The sequence below is a fragment of the Alligator sinensis genome, unplaced genomic scaffold, assembly GCF_000455745.1.
Source record: "Alligator sinensis unplaced genomic scaffold, ASM45574v1 scaffold299_1, whole genome shotgun sequence".
In the NCBI taxonomy this organism is placed as follows: domain Eukaryota; kingdom Metazoa; phylum Chordata; order Crocodylia; family Alligatoridae; genus Alligator; species Alligator sinensis.
The window spans coordinates 2697774-2723722 of NW_005841981.1; the positions used below are offsets into that span (position 1 = coordinate 2697774).

The 25949-nt window shown below is 38.7% G+C and overlaps 1 protein-coding gene across 8 annotated transcripts in view; it reads right to left on the reverse strand.

Moving 5' to 3' along the window:
• TOP2B (DNA topoisomerase II beta) overlaps nt 1-25949 on the reverse strand; it is an 88771-nt gene that overhangs the window by 12911 nt on the left and 49911 nt on the right. For all 8 annotated transcript variants that reach the window (XM_025201013.1, XM_025201019.1, XM_025201020.1 and 5 more), the window contains 19 exons: nt 22936-23037; nt 22705-22842; nt 20631-20769; nt 16301-16458; nt 15742-15867; nt 15202-15312; nt 15015-15120; nt 13877-13986; nt 12448-12540; nt 12227-12341; nt 10274-10395; nt 9234-9382; nt 7610-7841; nt 6454-6588; nt 5758-5958; nt 4136-4331; nt 3853-3944; nt 2480-2635; nt 2277-2360 (listed from right to left, as the gene is read on the reverse strand). In XM_025201013.1, coding sequence (XP_025056798.1) covers nt 2277-2360; nt 2480-2635; nt 3853-3944; nt 4136-4331; nt 5758-5958; nt 6454-6588; nt 7610-7841; nt 9234-9382; nt 10274-10395; nt 12227-12341; nt 12448-12540; nt 13877-13986; nt 15015-15120; nt 15202-15312; nt 15742-15867; nt 16301-16458; nt 20631-20769; nt 22705-22842; nt 22936-23037 — 2565 coding nt within the window. The remainder of the gene's footprint in view (nt 1-2276; nt 2361-2479; nt 2636-3852; nt 3945-4135; nt 4332-5757; nt 5959-6453; nt 6589-7609; nt 7842-9233; nt 9383-10273; nt 10396-12226; nt 12342-12447; nt 12541-13876; nt 13987-15014; nt 15121-15201; nt 15313-15741; nt 15868-16300; nt 16459-20630; nt 20770-22704; nt 22843-22935; nt 23038-25949) is intronic.

The following is a 25949-nucleotide window of genomic DNA, read 5'->3' on the forward strand; positions in this document are numbered from 1 at the left end:
CTACCCTGGGGGTCTTTAAAAAAAGGCTGGACGAACATCTGGCCAGGGTTGTTTGACCCCAGTACTCTTTCCTGCCGTGGCAGGGGGTCAGACTAGATGATCTGCCCAGGTCCCTTCCGACCCTAGAAACTATGAAACTATGAACTGTTTACACACACAGTTTATTCAGCAGTCCAAATCACTCCAGTATTGATGACCTATTCTCTTCCTTATTTACCATCCCCCTAATCTGCGTGTCATCTGTACATGATTAGTAATGACTTTGGTCCTTTCAAGTCACTGATTAAAATGTTAAATTGTGTGAAGTCAAGAACCCAGTCCTGAGGAACCTCCCTAGAAATACTCAGTGATAATTTCCCATTTACAATTATAGTTTGAGACCTATCAGTTACCCAGTTTTTAATCCAAGACATGCCATACTGATTTTGTATCATTGTGGGATCATGCAGTATCCTATCAAATACTCATGAAGCCAAAGTCATAAGCTACTGACTTTGACACTATTACCTCTCTAATCTCTTTGAAAGTTATTTAATTAGTTTCTATATACCCACGTTGACTGGCATTACTTGTATACAATGTATTACATCACGGGTGTCAAAGATACAGCCCATAGGCTGCATAGCCTGCAGGATTCCCATGAAGACAGAAATTTGGCAGACTGTCCCACCACCGAATTCCCAGTTCTACTGGGAACCCCACAGACTGGATCTGGAGTGAGGAGCCCTGTCATCTGACACAAAGGAGCCACAGCAATTAACATTGCCAATCTCAGGTTTCTGGCCCTGTAGGCAACCCCACAAGCCACATGACATGGCCCAGCACCCTGAATCCAGCCCACAGACACTGCAGCAATTAATGCTGCCATAGTCAAATTTCCAGCACCGCTGGTCCAGATTAGTTTGACACTCTTGTATTAGACTATTTTCAAACCAAACATATTCTGTAGACATTTAAACTACAGCTCTAATGATTCTATAAAGTGCAATTCAATTTAAGTCAGTTTTCAAGTTTTAGAATTAGCGTTTCAGCTGCTTCAAGAACTGACTCGTTCAAGTACAATCACTTAATTTGACTCAGTGCTCCATAAAGGGATCACACTACAGCTATTCCGAAATTGCTTTTGCCAGAGGAATATGAGGAGGAGAGGAACTAAGTATGTGGCATGTTTTGCATGAAAAAGGAAACCTGGGGAAAAAATCTGTAATTAAAACACATGTCCCTCACTTTATGTGGTACACACATTCCCAGAAAACTGCGCATAAATCAAATTCACATAAAGGGAACCCAGTTTATAAGGTAACAAATAGGGATACGTTCCCACGGCAGTGAGCCAGGGAGAGTGTGAGGCTGGGGCTGGGGGGGGTAAGCGTGCACAGGGCATGGGACAGGGGAGGCACAGCTCTTGCTGCTAGGTGCACGCTGGGAGGGCTCTTCCTGGGGGCACATGCCCCTGGATCTGCACACGGAATGAGAGCAGGCTGCTACTGCAGGCTGGAGACAATGGTGGAAGTGGGATTTTCCCAGTGCTTGATGCAGGCGGCAGCCTGCTCTTGTCCAGAGTGCAGATCTGGGGGCACGTGCCCCCTGGGAAGAGCCCAGCACCGCTCCCCAGCTTGCAGCCCTCCCAGGGTGTGCGTAGCAGCAAGACCCATGTCCTTCCACCCCCCACCCACTGCGTTCCCTCTGCAGCTGGTGCTGGCTGTTCTCGGGGCCACTGCACCAGGGGCTGGGGTGAGTGGGGACAAGCAGAGGCCCGGGGGACATGGGGTGCAGTGCAACTTGTCCCCACTCACCCCAGACCCTGCTGCAGCGGCCCTGGGAATGGCCAACGCCACTTGCCTGCACCGCAGCATGGCATAGCCCAGGGGCTAGGGTGTGAGTGGGGACAAGCGGAGCCCTGAAGGGTTCAGGGCACAGTGCAGCCCAGCAGCTGCAGGCAGCTGGCATCAGCCGCTCCCAGAGCCACTGCAGCAGGAGAAGCACACCGATGCCGATCGCATAAGAGTGAATTTACCTCACATATAATGAATTTTGGGTATAAATAGGGTCATCGCATAAGAGCAAATTTGCATATACAGAACCTGCATAAATCAAGGGAAATGTGTAAAGAATTATATAATGCCATCTTAATGAAAAATAGCTGTTTTGGTATGTTATCAGAAATTATTCTGTTCCCTGTTTGTTGTACATTAAGTGAACATGTTTCAAAAAGAACTTTAAAAATAAGTATTAATGCTTAATACTTTTATATTCAGAAAGATGTTCAAACATACCTCAAGCTCTTCAACGAAAGCTGCTAAATCTTCTTTCCAGAGGTCTGAAGAAGATTTCCTCTTGAGGTCACCAAGTTCCCTTTCCTAAAACATTAAGGTAGTATACAGTTGTTCCTATATAATATAAGGAACATTCATAATATAAATGATTTATATAAGATATACTGACAATGAGGGAGACCTTTTTTCTATAATATACAAACCTTTGAATCTCTCTGTTTAATTAGCTCTTCTACTTTCTCTTTAGTAAGAGACCACAGAGACATGTTTAGGATGTAGTTAAAATCAGGACCTGAGGTAGAGCCTGAAGAGGAGGAAGCATCATCATTTAGGGTCTGTGAATCTTCTTCTTCTGCTGCCTACAATGAAAGCATATTAAAACTGTCATTCCAGATTACTGATTTTGAAAAGCTGTTTTAAAACAAGTGACCAAACTATATGGTGATGCATTTTAAATTTTTGGGTGCACTGACAGAAAAGCTAAGGCATCTTGCTATATATCCAGATGTATGCGTGCCAGCCTCGTTCCAGACTCGCCATACAAGTCACTGAAAGCACAGTCAATACAGCTCTAAGCAGATACCTGGGTTACTTGGGCTGTAGAATCAAAGGAAGCCAGGTATGATACTGGCCCTATTACCATCTATGTGCTATTGACTATATACACCTGCCGTAACCATTTAGCTATCTAGGATTCAGCTAACCTTTGATCTGTGTATTCCAGACACTTTACACAACTTTTTTTTTCAGGGCAAGGAAAAGACAGAGTACTAACATTTTAGATAGAGGAAGTGCTGTATAACTGTGAGTATTATAAACTTTTATTTGGTACAGTCATTATTCCACCTTCTTTTCACAAAAATTCTATTAGAAATGACTATATATTTTACAATTACCCACTTTAACTTTATAAATAAACACACACAAAATAAAGCAGCAATTCCACTGAAAAAGGGTACTAGGATCAAGTTAAGGCCACTTTCAAAAATGATTTCCAACATGTATTCTTCCTGTGCTTTACTAAAAATAGTAATTTAAGGAGGTGAAAGGAGTTATTATGACCTTTCTCCTCAAATAAGTTCAACATTTTTTTTTAAATTTAACACTAGTAAATTTTACCTTGACCTGCACAAAACTGAAAAGAACAAAAGATGATATCAATTTTCTATTCCAAAGGTCAGATATTAGATTTTCTTTCTGCATACAAATACATACATTGTACACTCATATAAACAAAGATGGTGTTAGCAATTGATCAAACTTGACTATCATAGCATTTCAACTGATGTAATATGCTGTATACAATGCTTGAGGATGTCAAATAACTAGGAACAGTATAGTGAGCTTCCTAATGTTTGCTGCATTTAAACTTTCATCTTATATTAACTGGTGTGTTTTTATCTGTATGCACAAGGAGTACATTATTTAGCAATGCTCTTTACTTTGATGCCCTTATTAATATAGCAAGAAGAAAAAAAGTGGTAGACTTTTAAAATGAAGGAAGAGAATAATTTATTTTACACAGTTTCTTAACATTAACATAACAATACAATATCAAGAGGCCTCCGACCTTTACCTTTTCTTGTGCTTCCTTCCAGGCTTTTACTGGGTCAGATTCATAACCTCTCTGGACTAACATTTGAATCAAATCTTTCTTTGACCTATTCTCTGTGTGAGAAATACAAAGAAAAAATATGGTGAAGAAAAATATGCTTTATTTTATTAATTTCACATATTTATTAAAATACATATGAATAGGTATACATACATGTGTATATATATTTATTTTCTATTGATTTACAGAAATGTTTTCTGCTTTTATCAGTTCTAAGTTTTAGTTTTATTGTTCGTCTTCTTACCTATCGTAACTTTCCCCTGTATCTTCTCTAGGATGAAGCGAGCTTGATTGTTAAGTTTGGTAGATTCTGCCCCTAACATTCCTACAAGCCAGTCCTTGCGCAAACTATAATAATGTAATCGTAAATCAAAGAACTCTTTCAGGATATCTTGCACGGTTTCATATTTTTTCAGGCATCCCATATGATCAAAAAGCACCTGTAGGAAAAGTCACTGAGTAAATTAAATGTTGTTAAATCAACATACATACAAAAGAGTCACTGTATATTACATTATTTGTGGATATATGGCAGGTAGAGATATTTTCTAAGTTTCTTGAAGTCAAATTATGATCTCACACTAGCAAGAGATCGATCACTCCAGTTGTAAGCCTTAATGTACAATCATAAAGTAAATGAACTTACCTACAGACAGAAATAAATCCCCATCCAATTAATGCATTAGATATACAACAATATTTTCAAACAGTATTCAAAACATCTATGGATGTTCCTTAATTTAGCTTGGGCATTTAGGATCCATTTTTGTATAAGTATTAAATCAGCAGTATAATAAAACTAGTCATTTGTAATAATTTACAGGTAATATTTGAAGAGTACCTGTAATACTCAACCGGTATTTAAAATAAGTAAGCATTCCTTCTCATGTCAGCTGTGAAAATCAAAATTTCACAAATTCTCAAAAATACTTCAGGTATAAAATACACACACCAGGGGTTTAATTCTACATTATCTGTGCACTTAAAGCTACCTTAAGTATCTATTTAAGTTTGCAGGAAATATAGATTAAGCTCTAAAATTTAACAGGCCTATTACCAATTTTAACCCTGATTCTCCACTTACAGTATTGTATATAGACATATAAATCCACGCAAAGTATAAGATACCATCATTTTTATATGGTACGTTTGCTTTCTGTAGGATACAGTGCAAAGCAGTAGGGCATTGGGCCCTTTACTTTTTTAATAAGGTATTTCAAATGACATCTATATGTATATAGTATGTCTCTATTTGTATTAGAATAATAGCAATATTTTGTATACAACAGTATCTAGAAGCTGCCTGAAGGAGTGCAATTCTGTCTGTACAGAAACAACAGTTGAAGAGGCACCCAAGGAACCTTGTCAGTCTTTACCCAAAGCTTTTACAAATCACATTCCCTATTTATAAACAGTTATGCATGTATGTAAAAATTACTGATATGAATATTTGCCTCTGGGTACAAAACTGACAATGCACTTGAGTAATGTGTGCGTAACAGTGCACTAACTTAAATAAATACTGTGGCCTTGATCATAAAATGAGATGTGACAGTGGGCCCTTGTGATCACTCATAACCAATTGTAGTATATAAAATAAGAATTTAAAAATGTTTCTGACTAAAGTGTGATGCTCAGATTTATCTGCAATATGGCAGAAAATAACATAGTGTTATGTTTAAACGCTGTCTAGCTGCTGAATAGTTCAGACATTTGTTCTATGAAAAAGTACACAACATAATCAGCAATTACTTTTGTCAGTAATAAAACACGAAATATTTCAGTTATCAATCATATGGATTTAGAGCCAAAACCAAGTCAACAAGTTACTGTAACAATTCAGGTAATTAAACATAGAAAAGTTACCATAGAATTACAAGTAAGACTTGTTTGAAGCTTAAAGACTTTGTGTAGTCCAGCAGCCTCTGCTTGTGCAAGTTTTTCTTCTGTCATTTTCACTACAAATTTCACAGTTGTATCAGTGTGGTACTCTTTGTAGTCAGAAATTAATGCTGGAGTTTTTTCAGTCCCATTCAACATAGGTTCTAGCACCTGTTCTTTGTATACCTATAATAAGAATAGAAAAAAAACGAACATGTAATCCTTACAGTTCTTGTTTTAAATCCTCAAAATGCAAGAGCAATGCAAACAGATATGCTAAAAAGCTACATGTAGCATAGCTACCAGACTTCATGTCACAAACATGCACTTGCAATTCAACCTTTCACAAAGCAATCTGCACAACTCACACGAGAACTAGCACAAGTGTCAAAAGGCATCTCACGAGCCTAGCCAAAGGATACATATTTAAAGCCATCCAGAGGAGAACAGATATTAAACATTAACCCAAGAGGAAAAGCTAGCATTCCTTAAAAAAAGATAGTACGTGACACAAGAGTAAACACATCTTCTATGGAAGCCAAGGAAAAGGCAATCCATGAGTAGCTTCATGCAATGCATACTACCACCAAAATAAAAATCTAATGATTGAAATTTGAGTATGTGATTAAATATTTTAGGAAAGTTTATTTTAAAATCTAAATTTGTTTCAGCATTACTAACCTGGGTCCATGTTCTTACTGGAAGCTCTGTAATCTCTACTGTGTTCCTGTCCACCACAAATATTTCACCACTAACAACATACTGGTTTTGACCAAGTTCGTGGATAGTTCCTTTAAAGTTTTTGTAGTTGGGAAGCTGCAAATGCAAAGAATATACAGGAATATTCTTTAAAACAAAACACTGAGAAGAAATATTTGTTTTATACTAAAGCTGTCAAGTTTGCTGGCACTGTTATTTACACAAGTTTCCTATGTATCTTACAAACTTAAGTTATAGTGAGTATACTACATTAGAAACCAAAACATACACATACAAATTATAGCAACATATCACAGAGTAGATTAAATCTTGTTTGAAAGATGGCAGTGGGATTCTGAGAGATAGTCAAAATATAGACAAGACCCCCCAAAATAGGACACACTGTAGATTAAAGTAGATTAAGTGCACTAAACTGCCAGGATATCTCAAAAGGAAGTCCAACAAATACAGCTAGAACAAAAACAAAATTTATTTGCAGTAGTTTGTGAGAAGAAATTCTGTGCACTGTAAAAGCTGAAATCTGTAGCCAACAGTTATGCCATGAGAAAGGTGGCTTTGAAGGCACCAATGCAAACCATACAAATTATAAATTTGCCTGAAGAGAGACTGTAACCCATAGAAGATGGGCAGGATAGTGCCAACATCTGACAAAGTGAGCTTCTGCTCACAAAAGCTTATGCATTCCTGATTCAGTTAGTCTATAAGGTACAACTGTAGCCTACCTTCTGCCCAACAACTTCAGACTAACATGGCTAACTACCTATCTCTACTGTAATTTAAAAGAATGATGGATACAGTTTGTTATCAATCAGATCACAATGTCATAGCCTTCTTAGAACCATAAATTGTATTTGCATCCTAACAACATATTACTCGCTGTAATAGCGAAAGTGCCTTTAAACAAATCAGAATTATAAAAGTTGCCAGTTTCTATAAAAACTAAAAATCTTCATTTCTCCAGGCTCGTTGAAGATACCTTTAATAAGATTAGTGACGCACTCCAAGTCCAAGGAGGTAATAATTTGGCTGTGAAATGTTTCTAGAGTGATATAAAATGCTATTTATAAACACAAAACTGAAGTTGGTTGAAGGAACATACAAGTTTTCATTACTTTACCATAGGATGGGGATCTAAGCCTTCTAGCATTCGCCTGACGTTGTTCACAATCTCTCTGGTATCATAGTTTGGAAGTTTACAGGCCCACCCAGTGCCAATTCCCTCGGCTCCATTTATTAAAACCATAGGAATGATGGGAATGTACCACTCAGGCTCTACACGCTGGTTATCATCATAAAGGAACTTAAGCAGGTTGTCATCCACTGCAGGAAAGAGCAGCCTTGCCAAAGGGCTTTAAAAAAAAAAAAGAAAGAAAAGAAAAGAAAAAAAATTAGAATAATTTAACAAAAATCAAGTAAGTTATAAGCTGCTATTCTATGAATACTCATAGCTTAAATTTTATTTTTGGCTCAATTTTATGTGTTTCAAAAAGCTATATTTCTCTCTTAAATTGTCATTATGATGCTGAAGATTCTTGAAGTAGGGACTGAAATACTACTGAATCTTCTCAGTGAAACAATCTCTTCCTCAAAAAAACTCAGACTGCTTGTTCATTTGTAAGCCATGCATATTGTATATTTTATATTAACTGACGTATTTAATATATACAAAACCCCTGTTATCTCAGGTACTCGGGGCTCATCTATCTCTGTATAGTACTTGCTCAAAATACCAGACATAGGTCACCAGCCACAAAATAGTATCAGTGCAGTATTTATTCAGTTGCCAACCAAGCCAAAAAAGCTAGACTTAACTGCAGACTTGACAGCTCATTAAATATTTTCCAAACATAGATTTTATCAGTGGACCCTTGTTAGTTTAGCACAGTGCACTAGGCAAATCAGACTTCCAAAACAGATGGATCAAATATAACTGGAGACAATATTAACTACTATGCAACAGAAAAAGCTTTTTAGGAAGAGATCCAGGAGCTAAAATTAACAGATAAAGTAGACATAACTAAGTAAGAGAATAAAATTAAGAAAGGAAAATTTAGGCTGAATACCAGACTATGAAATAGGAAACTATTATAGCAGCACTGCTTGTAATGTCTAAAACTATACTGGACAAATGTACTGTAGACAATACATTCTGTAGGCCAAATTACACACAAATGTATTTAATGAAAGAACACTTTTAAATTATGTTTCAATTATATATATACATATGTGTATATGTATGCAATTCCATTAGTTTGTATTGAGGCTGTACAGGTAAAATTGAGGTCATTACTTGGTCTGCAAACTGTAACACTGAAAGGAAAGAACCTACTGACTCTCACACCTATGTCGAGTTAAAGGACTGCCAAATTGAAAAACAATCTCTTTATCTATAAATTTAGCAAATATAGTGTGGACTAAGAGACAATGAACATAAATCTGAAAAATGAAGTGTAGGATTTTAACTTCTATGAAAAATCATAATAAGATTGGAAACCGAACTGGGCAACCTAACTTTTCAATGTCTCTAGCCTTATGATTCAAAACATTTAGCTAACTTAAAAATCCTTAAGGTAGTGTTCCCACAAAATCAGTGGGATAACAGATGTATTCAAAACACTCAATCTGCACATCTAAATAAGAGATCTAATTGCACATAGCTACATAATTTCTCTCAATACACACACAAACATCTACAAATTCTGTGATGCCATAATAAAGTCAATTTGAAAATCTGCTTTTACCTTAACATTGTGAAAATATAACGGGGGCTAGCAGCATCCTTGCCACCATGAAGCCTGGTACCAAACTGGCCAATGGGTTGCAGAAGATTAACATTGTTACTTCCAACAAAGTTCTGGGCCAAGTTAACAATTGTCATCATTAATGCTTGCTGGAAAAATAAATACACCCACATTGTTATCATTCAGTGTAAGAATTTGTATTTATCAGTAGCATAGAATGTGTGTCTTCATTCCTAGGTAATATGCGACTAACCCTACACTGGTTTCAAAACATGCCATCTCTGAAAAGAGAAGGCTACGCTTTATTACAGAAATAGTTGTTAAAAGGTTGTGCTTCTGTGCTTCCTCCCACCACCACATTTAGCCAGATCTTTTCCTGTACAAAAGTATTTATGTGCATGACTCATCTCTCTCATCTTATACACTATGCTTTGTTTGTTTTAAAAAATCCACATCTGTACAGGAAGGAAATGACAGTAGTGCTTCCCTTGTCCCCCACAATGTTTTTGTATTTATAGTCTGACTGCTGGTCATTGGTAGTTTTCACTAGTATATGGGAAATAGCCCTGGCTTTGAAATATCTTCACCTAACAGAGTGAGAAACTGCATCAGGTAATTGCAAAATTTTCTCTGTGTTTCGGGGGGGGGGGGGGGTGTTGCTGAATATGCAAAGGGGCATGGAGGACCCTAATTAAAACATCTCTTTCCTGTTCAAAGTTTAAACATTTGATCTGGCCTACAGCTGGTATAATAGAGGACCTGCTGCAAGTTTACAAAATAGTTACCCTTCTGTTTCCCTGCAACCCACAAACTCTTATTTTGAACATTACTGGACCTGAAGTAGACATAAAAAATGGAACCAAGGTGTCTTATCAAACTATAGCCTTTCTGATTTACTTTTAAAGATACTTTCCCCCTGACCTAGGACTATTGTTCAATTGACAAGTGCTTTTAACTAAGTACATCCTTATGCTCCAATACAAGGGGGTAGGGAAGTAGGGGATGATGACACACACATCTTTCCCTGTCTTCACACTCACCTCTCCATGGTGATAGGCTGACATTTCAGCAACAGAACCAGCCAGCTGAGCAACTTTGACTTCACGTTTATCATTTCTCTTAAAACAAGTATACAAAACTTTGCGCTGTCCTGGTTTTAAGCCTGTTTAGAAAAATAATATTTTTAAACATCCTAATGCACACACTTTAAAAAATTTTAATCATTATAGATGTCTCCAAATCTCTTTGGATATGTTGAAATGAAGAAAACTTTCAAATTAAATTAAAACAAAAAAAAACATAATACTTGGCAAAATAATAAATATAAAAAGTATGTTTCTAAGTGCAAGTGAATACTGTGCTTGTAAAAAGAGACAGAGCTGTAAATTTCTAACCAATTAGTTCAATATTATCATGCAGCATTGAGAGACATACCTGTATTCTAATTTGAAACAAACCCTTTCTATTATATTCTAAAACACTAAAATACTTCAACAGAAACTGCTGTCACCTTTCTACTATCAAAAAAGTTAAAAATCCTGAAATGAAGCCTTTACTTCGGGTCTCCCCGTATATTTTGAATTGTCTGGGTATGCTCTAAGTCCTATGTGGAAAGGATGTTGCCACATTTGAAGACCTGGTAATTTAATTTTCGAAGGGCATGTCTACATGTGCACTTTACTGTGCATTAAATTAATATAATGCGCTGTAAAGCATCACCATCTACACATGAGCAGAAATTACTGAGCAGTAGATTAAAATTGAAGTGCCATTTGTCAGTACTGACAGATACAGATATTAGAAAACAGTGCTTTAAACTAGTGCGCCTAAGCACACGTGCAGACACCACCTGGGAGCAAATTTTTCCCAGTCAACACAGGCAGCAGGGGGCAACAATGGCTACTTGGCTTAGCTGAGCTCTGGTACCAGGGAACGAGCTGTCCCCAGCTCCCAAGGCAGCTCTGAACCATGTGGAGCTTGGGGAAGAGCTCTCTCTGGCTCTGGGGACAGCTCCAAGCCACAACCGCATGGCTCAGAGCTGCCCTGAAGCCAAAAATAGCTCCCACCCCCCAGATCCCAGGCCTGAGCCCCCAGGCCCCTGCCAGAATGGGGGTGCCCCCAGAGCCCCATGCCAGCCCAGGGTTGGCACACAGGGAAGCAAGGCAGGAGCAGCCCTGGACTACGCTGCTCTCATCAGGCTCAGTTTGCTCCCGACCCAGGTGCACCTGGGTGCAGTTTAATATGGCTGAATTTACTGCGCCATTAAATTCAGGTGTATTCATTACATGTGTAGACATGCCCTAAAACTGCTCCAAGATCAACAAAGCCACTTAATTTCACTGAAGAATAACTATTTCCTATTGTTGCTAACCTCAGTCAAGTCTAAAGCAAAAATTCCAAGGAAAGGCTTTGTGTCCCCCCTCACTAGTCCCTTCAAGCACCTAGTTAATAATATAATGCTAGATGAGACCCTACCATACTTTGCCAGTACAAAGATATTCCTATGGTTAACTGGGTGTTGGAGGATTTTCAATGAACCAGACAACCACACATTGGTGTACTGGAAACAGAAGCAAGAGACTTAGCTCGTACATTTCTTCCCATAAATTTGTTCTGGTTTCACCATAGGACCACTTTGACACAGGTCACCATACAAACATGGAATGCAGAACTCAAGAACAAAATACACTCAGTTCTGTTCTCTTGCTGCCTATAGTGAGCATCTGGAAATATGACCTCAAACCACCTATATCATACAGAGAAGTGCTTTGGTCCAAGTAAATAAATTCCAAAGCATCCACTTGAGCTTCCTCACAGAAGAGGAGGGCACTCAGTGCATAGCAGTGGCAATAAAATAAAGCAGACATACAGGTTCTCAGGTTCTCTCCCTGATCCCATCTCTTCATTCACAATGTGCTATCTTCTTTTTCAAATAAAATTGCATCCTTCAAAAACAAAAGAAGATAAATAAGTGCATCCTTACATCTACTTACCATCAACAAGGGATGGAATGGATCTCTCATTGTCTGAATTTGAGAAGAGGATCAACTCTTTATTAATGAAGTCGTTGTAAGTCAAATGCTTTGTTGCTGTACCATATAAAAATTGCTAAAAGAAAATACATTATTATATATATATTATATTATTAATCTTTCAATATCAAAACTACATTAAGTCTAGTTCCCATCCTCCGGATCTCTTACTTAGAGCTCACCTCTGGAAGACCATGTAACCGACGCTGTCGTCTGTCTTCCATAAAGTTTGTTAACCATTCTTTTCGGTCATCAATTTTCTTTTTACTGAAGGCCTGACAAGATTTCAGGTAAGTTAAATCATTATCATATTACAGATGTGCAATTTAAAAAAAAAAAAAAATCACTGTAGAACAGTTTCACCATGCTTTTAGGAATACAATACTATTTATTTAGGAAAAATAAAAAAGTTAGCCATGAAAAAAATCTATATAAATTGCTGCTCTAATGCAGGTATTAAATATATTTTGTACGTGTTCTGGCTAGAAGGCCCTGCTCCTCTACTCAATCAAACTACCACATATGGGACCAGGAAGGAATTTTACCTCATAGTCAGATTGGCACAGATGATGGGTTTTTTTTCCTTCCTGTGTTGTGTGACATATGCTGCTTTAGCACAACAGAAAGTGGGTGTCCACACAATTCATACTATTAAAAAAATCCCCAAAATGGAACATCTGCTACTAAAAGTTGCTGTTTCAAAGTTTTCCACAACAACTTTATCAACTTTTAACAACTTTTTAGAGATCTGTACAGGTCTCTAACCCCCAGTATCCCACAGTGCTCTGCTCTCCTTCCCCATCCCAAAAGGGTGGGAGAACAGTGTGCTCCCTGATAGCCCATCTAGCCAATAAACTCTCAAGGAGCCCTTCAGGCACCCCAGTCAGCCATTGCCACTGGTTAGCAATGATTAATAGGGTTCTAGTGGATGTAGAGGCTGAACAGGTAGTGGAGGTAGCCTGAGGGCAGTCCCATCATAGTTGCTACCAGGAGCTACAATGATGTCACGGGCTGACTGGGTGGTATCTGAAACTTGTGGGCAGCCACAGCTGATCAAGCAAGTCTGTCCCAACCCCCCACAGCCTGTGTAAGGACTGAATTACAATCTGAATAGCCAGGATTTGGCCTCGTTTGTCCTGGAATGAGCAATTCTGGGTTACAACGTAGGGAACCATTTTTACTTGGGCAGTACCCACTTATCTTGAGAAGATGAATATACCTTTTCGTGTTTCTCATGCTTTTTCAGCATAGAGTAAAAAAAAATTCAGAAGACAGGATATGACAGTTATTGTTTGTAAGTTGTTCAGCTTTGTAAAGCATTCAGTAAACTCCCCTAAGAATTACTTCAGCTTTAAAACTTTGTTCCAGCTGAATGAAGACAAGCATTCAAATCACTCAAGACCAGAAAACTAATTCCCAATTCCCCACCCCCAGTCAAAAAAACTGCAGCAGAGTAAAATTGAGTCTTCAGAGCAGCAGCTAGAAGAGAGCCTAAATTCTTCTCACTGTCTACAAATCAGACATTGGGGCCCTGTGCCCAAGAAACAAATAAAACAAAGGATTTCTTGATGCTGACAGCTGGAAAAAGAGAGGAGCTTAACATGTTCTTACCAGCGTGATGGCAGCATCATCTTCAGGACCAGCATATCTGAATAAGATGCGATGTCTCTCCATGTCAGCAAAATACTCCTTCGCTTCCTTAGCAGTGCTGGTACCCAAACCTGTATAATGAGAAGTAAAATGCTTCTATATACTTATGGAGGTGTTGGTTGTAGCCGTGTTGGTCTAAGGACATAGGCAGAGAAGGTTCTTTGGGTAGATGTGATATCTTTTATTAGGCCAGCTAAACAGTTGGTAAATTTGTTCTTTGCAAGCTTTCAGGCACAAACACCCCTCTTCAGACATAGGGAGTCTGCTGGTGTTTTGTGTTCACCTGAATGGAATAGAAGTTAATATGGAGACTCTCCCTGTTCCTGAAGAAGGGTGTTTGTGCTTGAAAGCTTGCAAAGAACAAATTTTCCAACTGTTTAGCTGGCCTAATAAAAGAGATCACATCTGCCCAAAGAATCTTGTCTGTCTACCTACTCAGAGAACTTTCATCACAGTCTTATGCTGCCTTTTTCAGGGGCTAACTAGGAAGTCACCTCAGAAACAACTACAAAAGTCCCTAGTAGTACAACTGTACAAAACCCATTTGTTTGCAAGGTTCATGAGGTTTGTTTGTTTAAAGTGAAAAAAACAAAAACCACAACAAACAAACAAACAAACAATTATTAGGCCAGCTAAACAGTTGGTAAATTTGTTCTTTGCAAGCTTTCAGGCACAAACACCCCTCTTCAGACATAGGGAGTCTGCTGGTGTTTTGTGTTCACCTGAATGGAATAGAAGTTAATATGGAGACTCTCCCTGTTCCTGAAGAAGGGTGTTTGTGCTTGAAAGCTTGCAAAGAACAAATTTTCCAACTGTTTAGCTGGCCTAATAAAAGAGATCACATCTGCCCAAAGAATCTTGTCTGTCTACCTACTCAGAGAACTTTCATCACAGTCTTATGCTGCCTTTTTCAGGGGCTAACTAGGAAGTCACCTCAGAAACAACTACAAAAGTCCCTAGTAGTACAACTGTACAAAACCCATTTGTTTGCAAGGTTCATGAGGTTTGTTTGTTTAAAGTGAAAAAAACAAAAACCACAACAAACAAACAAACAAACAAAAACCAACCCAACCTCCTCCTGGCACATATACACACAAACCTTTGTAGTATTTTATCTTCCAGGCTTTGTGATTTTCCATATGTTTCTTCCACTCATCAAATTCAGGAATACTATAGAAGGAAAGTTCCTGCTTATTTTTGCTTGCCTTAAACAAGAAAATACATAATCAGCTTTTTGGCTTATTGTAGAGAATGTAATAAAAACTGTACATCAGTATAAGTTGTACCTTTACAATGGGAGTGATGAATTCTTCAAGAAACCCATGTTTCAAAAGAGATGGCCAATTGTGATGAATAAAATTGATCAACAAGCCTTTTATATGAGATCCATCCTGATCCTAAATAAGAAACAAGAGTGACCATTCAGTGAATATAATGCATCAGCTCTTGTGCAACTGAACTGATATAAGAGTGTATGAGTGGCATATCATTAAATATGACTGGGTAAGATTAACATATTTTCACAAATTGATACTGGTTCAAAGGACCATGCACTTATACATTGCACAACAGTCATTTGGCAGAAGTCCTGAGATTTGCTGCAAAAGCAAGAAGTACCCAACAACCTGGCCTTCATCTGCAACCAACTAGCACAGAAGCAGAAGTCTTGACATGAGTACAGTATGGAATGCGTAGATCTCCTGAAAAAGCTCTAGGTTATAAGTGGACTAGGTTATAAGTGGCTATAAAGCTGTAGATAAATGGACTTTAAAATATCATACTTTATAACAAATTACATTATTAAAATTTGTAAATTTCAAACTAACCTGATCAGTCATGATCATAATTTTTCCATATCTCAAGGATTTTAGAGATTCTGGATCTTCATAACTCTTCTTGTACTGCAAACCAACTATTTTGATAATGTTGTTGATTTCTGCATTTTCCATAATCTATACAAAAAGCAAAGATTCAGCAAAGGATGGGCAAGAGCATCAGGTTTTATTTTTTCCCTCAGCTACATAAATACAGCATTATATTTAAAAATATATATTTAAAGTTTAGATAATATACTTCCTTACACAAACTTGTCAGCTTTTTTTTTAACCACAAGGTTAGCAATATATGGTGTGTTTTGGAAACTCCAACTCCAGAAGTTACTTTAGGTGAGACTCTCAAGGTTCACTAAAAAAAAAAGTTTGTAGCCCTCATATTTACAAGAGAGGGGGGGAATGCAGAAAATGTGAACCTTCAAAACTCTAAAACAAATAAAAACTCACCCCCAAAAATTTAGTCTCATGATTTTTAAGCTGTTCTCCTAATTTTGAGCCTGAGTAGAGGGAGGATAGCAGAGGTGGGGAGGGGAAGGAATACAGTATTGCTTACCTGCTTGTGAGAAGCTTCACGAACATTGAGAATTTTACCCCTGAGCGGGAATACCCCGTATCTGTCTCGTCCAATTACACCTAAGCCAGAGACAGCTAAAGATTTGGCAGAGTCTCCCTCTGTTAAAATCAATGTGCAGTCCAAGGAATGTTTACCACCTGGGATGGGGGTAGGAAATACAAGAAAACCAAAATAGAAAGATTTTTAAAACACATATAGGAAATGTGATGTTACTGCATTGTGAGCATCTTCTCCTAACCAAGATTATAAATTAATTTTAGGGTAAATTTTGCCCAGCTAGGAAAAGCTCTCCTTATCACTTAAACTACATGGTGGGAATGAAGCAGTCTACCCACCCTGCGTACATCATAAAGGAATCCTAATCTCAGTTCCAAATGGGCTGGTGAGGAGTAGGGAGAATGATGCAATGAAAGTGGCCCAAATAGTAGTAGAACAGTGGGTGCTATAAGGTCTTTACACCCTAACAGCTCCACAGCCTGTCTGCAAATTACACCCATACATATATCTATATTTATATGAGGTTATTTGCTCTTCCACATATTTGCATACATAATTTCATTCTCCACAAAGCCTAATTGCTTCTGCCCTCCTATACAATCCAGACTGAAACACATCACCACACAAACAGCAGAACACTGGATCAAAGTTTGGTGTTCCACTTACATTCTCAGGGATTTCTCTGACAACTACTGTTCATATGAGTAAGTTTCTTCTGTTATTTACAAGATATTCTGTAGATGTAGATATTCCACTATCCACTATTAATGTGTGCTCAGTGCACTCAAGCTGCACTTAGTACTTCATGGGGCAAGGAATGCAGCTCCCTCATGCATCCAATGAAGAGCATGAAGGGCGGGGTCAGTCAGAACTTTCTGAATTTCTTCACTACCAAAATCTGGGTCATATTAGAATCCAGTGTAGTAGGAATGGATGGTGGGTTGTAAAATATGCATGTATGAATATATCTCAAGAGTATGGTAAATGCAGTTCAAGTAAGGAACTGTTTCTTCTTTGATTGTTTGTCCACATTTAAACTCCACTGTGAGTGATTCCCAGGCAGTGCTTCTTTAGTAGCTGAAATTCAATCTCCTTAAACAGCAACCTTCCAAAGTTCTGGATTTTTCAATGATGAAAATGAATGGTGAATATGAATACTTAAGACCAAATTATGGCTTTATAGGTGTCTATGAGCAGATCATTAAAGAAAATCCACTGAAATAACTGGAGACCTTGTGAAATGTGCAATAAATCTCTGCTAGTGGTGTTACACTTGCTACTGTAGGCCAAGATCCAATTGGAATTCTTTGGTCAAACTTAGCCTGGCTTCTCATTCCTTGTATGTCAGCTACAAAGGTCTACAATGCTTTTTCCTCTTATATAAAGAAGACAGTCTGAAAACATTCAACCTGTGAAGACCTCCCTCATGCCTACATGTATCTTATACATAAATAAGATAAAGATGGAATTCCCAAGTTGAATTTCAATAAAAACCTCAAACAAACCCTCAATAAGACCTTATTCTTACAAAAGATTACATATAGAGGTTTTGGCATTAAAACTTGTAGCTGTCTACTAGATCATGTTGCTATCAAACTTATTATCCCCCATGGCAACATTGCTCCAGGTGGGTTGCCACCTAAAGTAGAAGCAATGTAGCGAGCCACCTGTGGGTTGGCTAGTTAGCCCTGTGACAGCAGTGTTTATTAACACAGACACTGCACCACTTAGAGGTGGCTATGCTGTTTTCAGTTTAGCAGGCATCCTACCTAGGGCAGCACATCAAGTCTGATGGTATCACCACCACGAATGGGTAAGTTCACCACAGATTCTATTTACCAATATTTATTCCTACTAGAAAAAACTAAGATGTGGGTGCTTCAGGCTAATGGCTCTAAAGGTTACTCTTGATATACTGCCAATAATAAATTAACATCCCAGGAAGAAAAAGATTTCCTTTTGGGTCAGTAAGCCCTCATTAGACCTTTTAGAAATCCTCCTACCACAATGGGAGAAACAGGATGTTCTGAGACAGGAGGACAACTGGCATCAGTGGCTGCAAGATGTACCTTTACTGACCTTATAGAAAAGATACAAATGTATAAGTCTACCAATATTCAAAATATATCTGTACACTGAATAGAAACAGCAGGCAGAAAGCCCCAATCGAAAGCATTTTCCATTTAACTAGATATGTGGTTCTAGCCAAGTCTTGCCATTAATAACAATCCTGGGGACACTACATAAACTCAAATTCTCAGCCACTCATGCTGTGTCAGGCAGGCAGAGTGGGTGGAAGACAGCCAGGAGCTGAAGCTGGAGCCCCGTGAGCTGTAACAGGAGCTGCCCAGCTGTAGTGCCTTCCCTGCTTGGCTGGGCATGTGGTGCCTGGCACACGTCCCCACAGCCACCATCACTTCCCTGTGCTACCTGCTGCCTGGAGCAGCACAGCAGGGGCAGGAGAAGGAGGAGGAGCCACTGGAGGCAGGAGGAGCTGAGCAGTACCTGGACAACTGCAGCCATACCAGAAGCAGACCTATCAGAAACCTGCGCACACTGGCCAGGGCTGGGGACACTGACGGGCATGGGTGAGAGTGTAATGCAGCCTGCTCCACGTGGGAGCCCATGCAGAGTGATGCGGGGGCAGCCGCAGGCCAGATGCAATGAATTAGTGGGCACACCCCCACAGGCCAAACCCAATCATTTGGTGGGCCAGATCTGGTCCACGGGCCATATTTTGCCGACCCCTGCTGTGATACATCTATTGACTTACAGGAGTCCACAGGATGTCGATTTAGAGGGGGCACAAACCACCCCCAAGAAGCACATGCCACAGCAGCAGCCCCACATCACTGTAGCAGCAGCAATTAGGCAGCAAGGATGGGACACCATGCCACTGCTACAGCAGCAACAGACACAAACAGGGTGAGCAAACTGAGTGGCAGCAACAGGAGCCAGGGACTGAGTCCCTGGGGCAGGTAAGACTGACCACCCCCACATCCCACCTCTCCTGATCTCCAGCAGGGTTTAGCTCAGAACACAAAACTTGCTTTTTACACCTCTGCAAAAAAAGTGAAAAGGAGTCAGTAGACCCTGTAACTCATAGCCATTCTGTCAAGAAGAGACAAAGGGAGTCAAGGCACCCCAAGCTTTATGTCTCAGTTGTAGGTATGAGTACCCAACAGGTATAGAACCCAACAGGTATAGCCATCCAGTTTGAATACACTGGGAACAAGTGCACCAGTGGATTACATATGTGTACAAGCACTCAAAGAAATCACAGTATTTATTTGCTCAGGGAAGAGCTGCTGACTTAGACAATACAAAATGGTTTTGGTCAAAATCATCTTATGTAAAGATGGAAGAGAAGCTGTCCTGAAAAGTGCTACAAAACCCTTGGTCATATCTGCAGGGCTTGTTTCCCAATTCAGTATTTACAAATGAAAAAACAAGTCCCACATGCTTATTCTCACTTGGATGTATCAGAAACTGTCAGGTAAGCACAGCAGATGGCTCAGGAGCAGGTCTGGATTTCTCCTAAAACAATGAGTGTAAAAACAGCCTTACAGTGCACATAATACACACCCACACCCTCCAAGCCATCTACTTCGCTTAACTGGCAAACTCCTGCACACCCAAGAGTCAGCTGGTGGATGTCATTTAATTGTCAATGGAACCACCGTTAATTTTTTGGAAGATCCAAAAATCTACGCACAAACAGTGCCTTGTTTATATTACTGCTTTCTCCCTCTAATCTCATCCCTGCTTAAAAAGACACTAATTCCAATTGAAGGAATAATTTCTTACTGAAGTCTTTGTAGATAATGACCAGAACATTTTCAGAAAAGAGATTACAAACCCTTCTCATCAGCCTTAAATGTCATTACCTATTTACAACGGATCATTATTATATCTATTGAGTGATGTATTAAAAAAAAGAATCACTTACACAGAATATTGAAGATATTACACATTGTTATGTACTTCTAAACAGAAAGCACCATATCTCTTTAAATAAAAAATAGACCTTTGATCAGATATATCAACTCCTTAACCTAAAGAGCATGCCTAGCTGACACTTAAAACTTCAGTTCCACTGACCACTAAGAATTCCCATATGGAAGATAGAAATATGCAGGTCTGTTTAAAGGTAATGAAGCTTTTTGAATAATAATTCAACATAATGATAAATTCTCTATATGAACTTGTGGACAACAGATTTAGCCATCTAGTAATAGTATTAATAACAGTAATAAGAGATTTATAAAGTAATAATGTTCTTGGAGGAAATAAACATATACTTAGCTCTTACCAGCATCATTAGCATCATCCAGCTTTGGAATGCCTTTGATTTTACTGTGTTTCACAGATGAACATTTTTTGTTCAGCTGTGTCTGAGCCTTGAATTTGACCCAGTTCAGAATACTTTCTATGATACCACAATTAGAAGCCTATAAAAAATGACACATTAAAATTATACATGAGAACAGAAGTACATCCGCAAACACTGATACCAAAATAATGAAGTAAAATGTGAAGAGTAAAATCTAACAATGGCTTTTAAATTCTTTCACCAATTTAAAAAAGCATAATTCAAGACAACTTCAATACTACCCAAACAACCTTGTAGCTACCTATACTCCTTTCTTTTCAGTTCCATTTCCACTTCACTTCTTTGCCTGCACTTTATTTGGCAGTTGTCTATGGTAAAACTTCTAAAATAAGGAAGTATTTTATTATGTCCTGAGCACACTTTGGGTACTTGATTCCATTCACACTACAGCCACATTACACTTCTCTGGCAGTGTAAAGCGGTGCTATAATGGAATCAAATTATATTTACAATCATCTTAGAGGCCCATTTATATGGAAATAGTCAGAATGAAGTAAAAAGGCCCAAGTATAAATGCGAATCAGGCCTTATAACCAATAAACCACCACTACGGTCTAGGAAGTCTATAGCAATAAGATGTATTTCTTCACACAACAAGTAGTACCAATATTTTGCACACGCACACACACACACTCCTATCACCCGCCCCCCACCCATCCCCAATGGAGCAAGACAGCATGTGCTTTTGGCATTTTACAATTCCCTAATCATAAAGAATTCAATGGCTAGAGATTTCATTGCACATTTAATACACTTGATATACAGACTATAAACACTATAAATCAAAAACTTTGCCAGAAATGGAAGATATATAATGGAGGGCAATTCTGGAGGTTGTACAAAGTCTATCATTATTTTGGTATACTGCCTTCCCCCAAGTACTAAAAGGTATGAAGAATGCCATTAGTTTCATAGGATGAAAGCATTTTAAGCCAAGGAGCTTGCTTCCTTTTTTAGTCTAAATCTGTTGTTTGTTGGTAAGCGTACAGGCTGTAACTCTGCCATCACATGCTGCTTCATTTCCATTTAGGTTACTGGCACTAAACATGACTCAGCTTAATGAACTCAGGCTGACATTTAAGTCAATTCTATTTTCCTTCCCATGTATAGAGGCATAGATAAATGAAGTTTGCATTTTCACTAATGCAGTTGCTTAAAATGGTGATTCCCAAACCATCCATATTGAAACACAAATCCATATTTTCAAAGTAAGACGTGGACAAAAATACATTTTAGCTGCTTTAAAAGCTGAGAGGGAGTTGCTGCTCAGGAGCACACATCAGCTGTTACACTGTAACTGTCAGTCTGCATGAGCTTGCTGAAATTGCAAGGCTTATGTAGCATGAGTTTTGACCCTGAATGAACCATGGTTATAGCTGAAATGGTTGTGCTGCACACAGAATCAAGCACCCATAACAGTTCTGTTGTATCAGCTTACATGGGTATCCTTTGATATTTATACAATTGTTATGCCTGTGCGTATGCTATTTTTTGAGAAGCAACAAACATTAGTAAGTTGCCAAGATTCACAGAAAACAAGAAAAGTTCTTCTACAAGTTTTTTCCATAAACGTCTCACAGAGAATAAACACAGGTACCAAAGGACAAAGTAGAAGAAAGAATATGCTTTATCTCACAAAATTATTTTACTATTAATAGTTGTAAATGCCTGTCTTTATTCTAGAACAATGAGATCCACCTTACCAGCATAAGTACTATTAAATCTGCAAAATGTTGGCCATGGAAATGATGAAACCCAGAAACCCAGAACAAAGGCTGCAATGCTGCCCAATAACCCCAATAATTGGACTAGAAAAATGTCAGAAGACCTCTGTAATGTTTATCAAGTTTTTAATTTGTAATGTTTGCCACAAAAGTCACATAATTCAGACTGCATATCCCAGTTTATCTAGTACTCTGTGGGAGCACATGTAAGCTCACCAAGTACACTAATTTCTATGCTCCTATAATAAAAAGAAATGTGCAATACTTACTGCTTTAAAAAATTTCTCTGATAGCTGACATTTGGACCCAAAACTTTTAGGCTGAAGTGTCATGTTTTCTTTTGTTTGGGAATCAAATGATGGATTTTCAATTAGGCAATTAACAAAAACCCATATATGATTCTTCACCTGTTGAAAACAAATAGACCAATTCACTTATTAAAACTGCTGACCACAACTTTTTTCCACATGTTGGCATGTAATATGTATAAAACAACTTGCCTGAAATGGTTTCACTGAAACTCCAGCTTTATTCTTTTTCTTTACCACTTCTATCAATTTCCCAACAATCTGATCCACCACGTAATCAACATGCCTACCACCCTTAATGAGAAAAAAAGAAAAATATCTTTATGAAATTATTCTATTTTGGTTACTCAACTTGAATATAAATATAGAGTACGTCCGTACACTTCCACTCATTCAACAATGTTTATTACAGTATTATAACAATGTTAGGAAAATTAGCTTTTCTTAGTATGCTAGATATTTTAGTCACCACCTATCAAATGCACAGGTGAGATATGAGCCAAAAGAAATATCTTCCATTGTAATCACTGTGTAGGGACACACCATAAAAGTAAACTAGTGTTCATGGAAGACAGTAGCATATGTACCATCCCTAGTATACCTGGAAGATTTAGAAGCCCAGATCTCAAGCTCTGGAATAAAACATGAAATGCAATATATTTTCCAATATGGATCTGTGCCTGACTGGGACAACTAAGCTCATTGCCATATCACAAAAAACTGCACACATGGGTCCCTCCCCCTATTCCCTGCTCCTACAAATTTCCTTCCTTCCCCGCCCATTGTAGGAATTTGGTTCATACAAGATGGCCTGATCATGTCCTCAGATTTATATCAGCCATCAAATACTCATTCCTCCACCTATGCAAGACCTCTCTGTTTTCAGAGGTATACTTACAAAACACTCCTGAGGGAATGGCGAGTACTATTAGTATGCTGCTAATTTGGAACAAAGTCTTTTCCTTCTGCTTTATATGAATGTACAAGAGGAGTGTAGCAGCAGCAGAGGACCCAAAACACATTTTGACAACATAATACAGGATGGACTGGAGAAGATTACCAATTCTCCCTACCACTGCTCAAGAGCTACACCTGCCCTTAAGCAATACCTGTCACAATTAACAGTACACATATAGAAGCCCTTTGAAACATTCTAAAAGTGACAGAAACACTCCAACATAGTGTCTCTTTAATGAAGTACTATTTTTCAATGTTTCATTTTTGTTACATCTGGATGGGGAGAGGGTACCCATAAATCCTCAATAACCCTGCAGTGCTCTGGTCTCCCATGGCCCCATGGGGGAGGGAGGCAGAGAGCTGGGTGGAGCTGGTAGGCTGAAGAATATCTTACTAGCTGTCCAGCCACCAGGACCTGCTCTCAGTGCCAGGCACTCCAACCCAAATTGCCTCTACTTCTCCACTGGAGGAAAAAGGAAAGGAGAATTCTTGGGGATGGAATCCCTGTAGCGGATGCCCAGCACTCCTGACACAGACCCTGGTGACTCCTGACAGGGCTCCCAGTGTGCACAGCACTCAGCAGTGCTGGAAGCACTCCCAGCACTGGAATGTACTCCCTGTATGCTGCTGCTCTGGCCCCCACTAGATCCCACACCCACACCTATAAAAGTTTCCCTGAAGATTCATTTATCTTCTCCAGCTCAAACTGGTAAAATACTTAAAGCTACAAGTGTAAAATGAGAGATGTTCACTAGGAATTAAGTCAAGGACAAAGGCATTTCACATGAGATGTAAGGCTGGGAAGGAAAAAACAAAACAACAGAACTATCATCCTAAGAAAGACTGTCTGGGGTGGAGCAGATAAGGTACATAAAGCAAAGCCTAACAAGTATCCAATATATCCAAAGTACACAACAAGAATTAAAAAAAAAAAAAAAAAACTGCCACCAAAAGTAAGGCAGTATAAATTGATCTTCTCTATTAGAAAAATACCACAGGTAAGAAAAAACTATTATCTAAGCAAATAGTCAGGGCAAAATACTATTTCACTTTATGTTCCCAAATTATATTTACCCAACCACATAACTACTATTTTTGGCACTTACAAAGTTTCTTATCCTATTACATGCATAGCATGAACAAGCAAGTGTCCACATAGGTAGCGAGTATGCTCAGTAGGCTGTCCTCTGGGCAGGCACATATATGGCTCCATACTGTACTAAGCACTGGAACTAATTAGTAGAGAAGTTGTAGAATCTCCACTCCTGACATCTTTAAGAGCAGTTAGACAAACACAGGGATGATCCTGCCTTGAGCTGATCAAGATGACTAGGTGATCCCCTGAAGTCTTTCAGTCCTATTGTTCTATAACTGATGTACAGATATCTGACCATAAGTAAAGAAATTGTAGGGAAGAGAGGCCCTCCTCATGCCACTGAGCTCTTGCCTCTTGCATTTAATATTAATTCAATAAAATGGATGGTGAGGAATAGGGAAGTTTCTGCTCCAGTGGAAACAAGGGCGCAGGCTAGAACCTAGGCCCTACTCCCTTTTAAAGCAGCACCCCGCTCACTGAGCCATGCAGGCTTTTTGGCCTGCTATCTTCCTCCTAGCCTCTTATTGTCTCCTCCTTTGCTTGACTACTTAAGGAATCAACTTTAACGAGCACTGGAGAAAGACACAAATAATGCCTAATCTTTGGTGCTCGAAAACTGAAGAGATACTAGTTCAAACCTTCTTTGGGGAAGCCTAGAACCCAGGTCTCCTGTTTCCTGGAAAAATGCCTTATATACTGGGCTAACATATGGGAAACGCTTCCCTGTCTACCATCTAACACCTGCTAGCCATGGGTTTTTGCCTTACTACAATTCCAGGACTTATACCAGTGTGCACAGCGTTGCACATACTCAACAAGCAAGTGGATCCGTATGCATTCAGACTGCATGTGGAATAGGATCATGAGCCAAAAACATGGAGTTTCATAGTTGTCAAGTGCCATTTGGATGCATAATGTAAAAGTCGGTAGTTTGATAGGATCTCTATATCATTCCCTAAACACAGCAGATCAGAATAATCCATTTATTTTATAATGCCATGTAAGACTTCATGAGTGCATACAGAGAGGAATAGACAGAAGATTTTCAGATCTCTTATAAAAATTATTGCCTCTCAGCCCAGTAGATGACACTGCTTCACAAGAAGTCAGCTATAATCCCAAAAGCTTGCTTACATTATTTAAAACTAGCAAT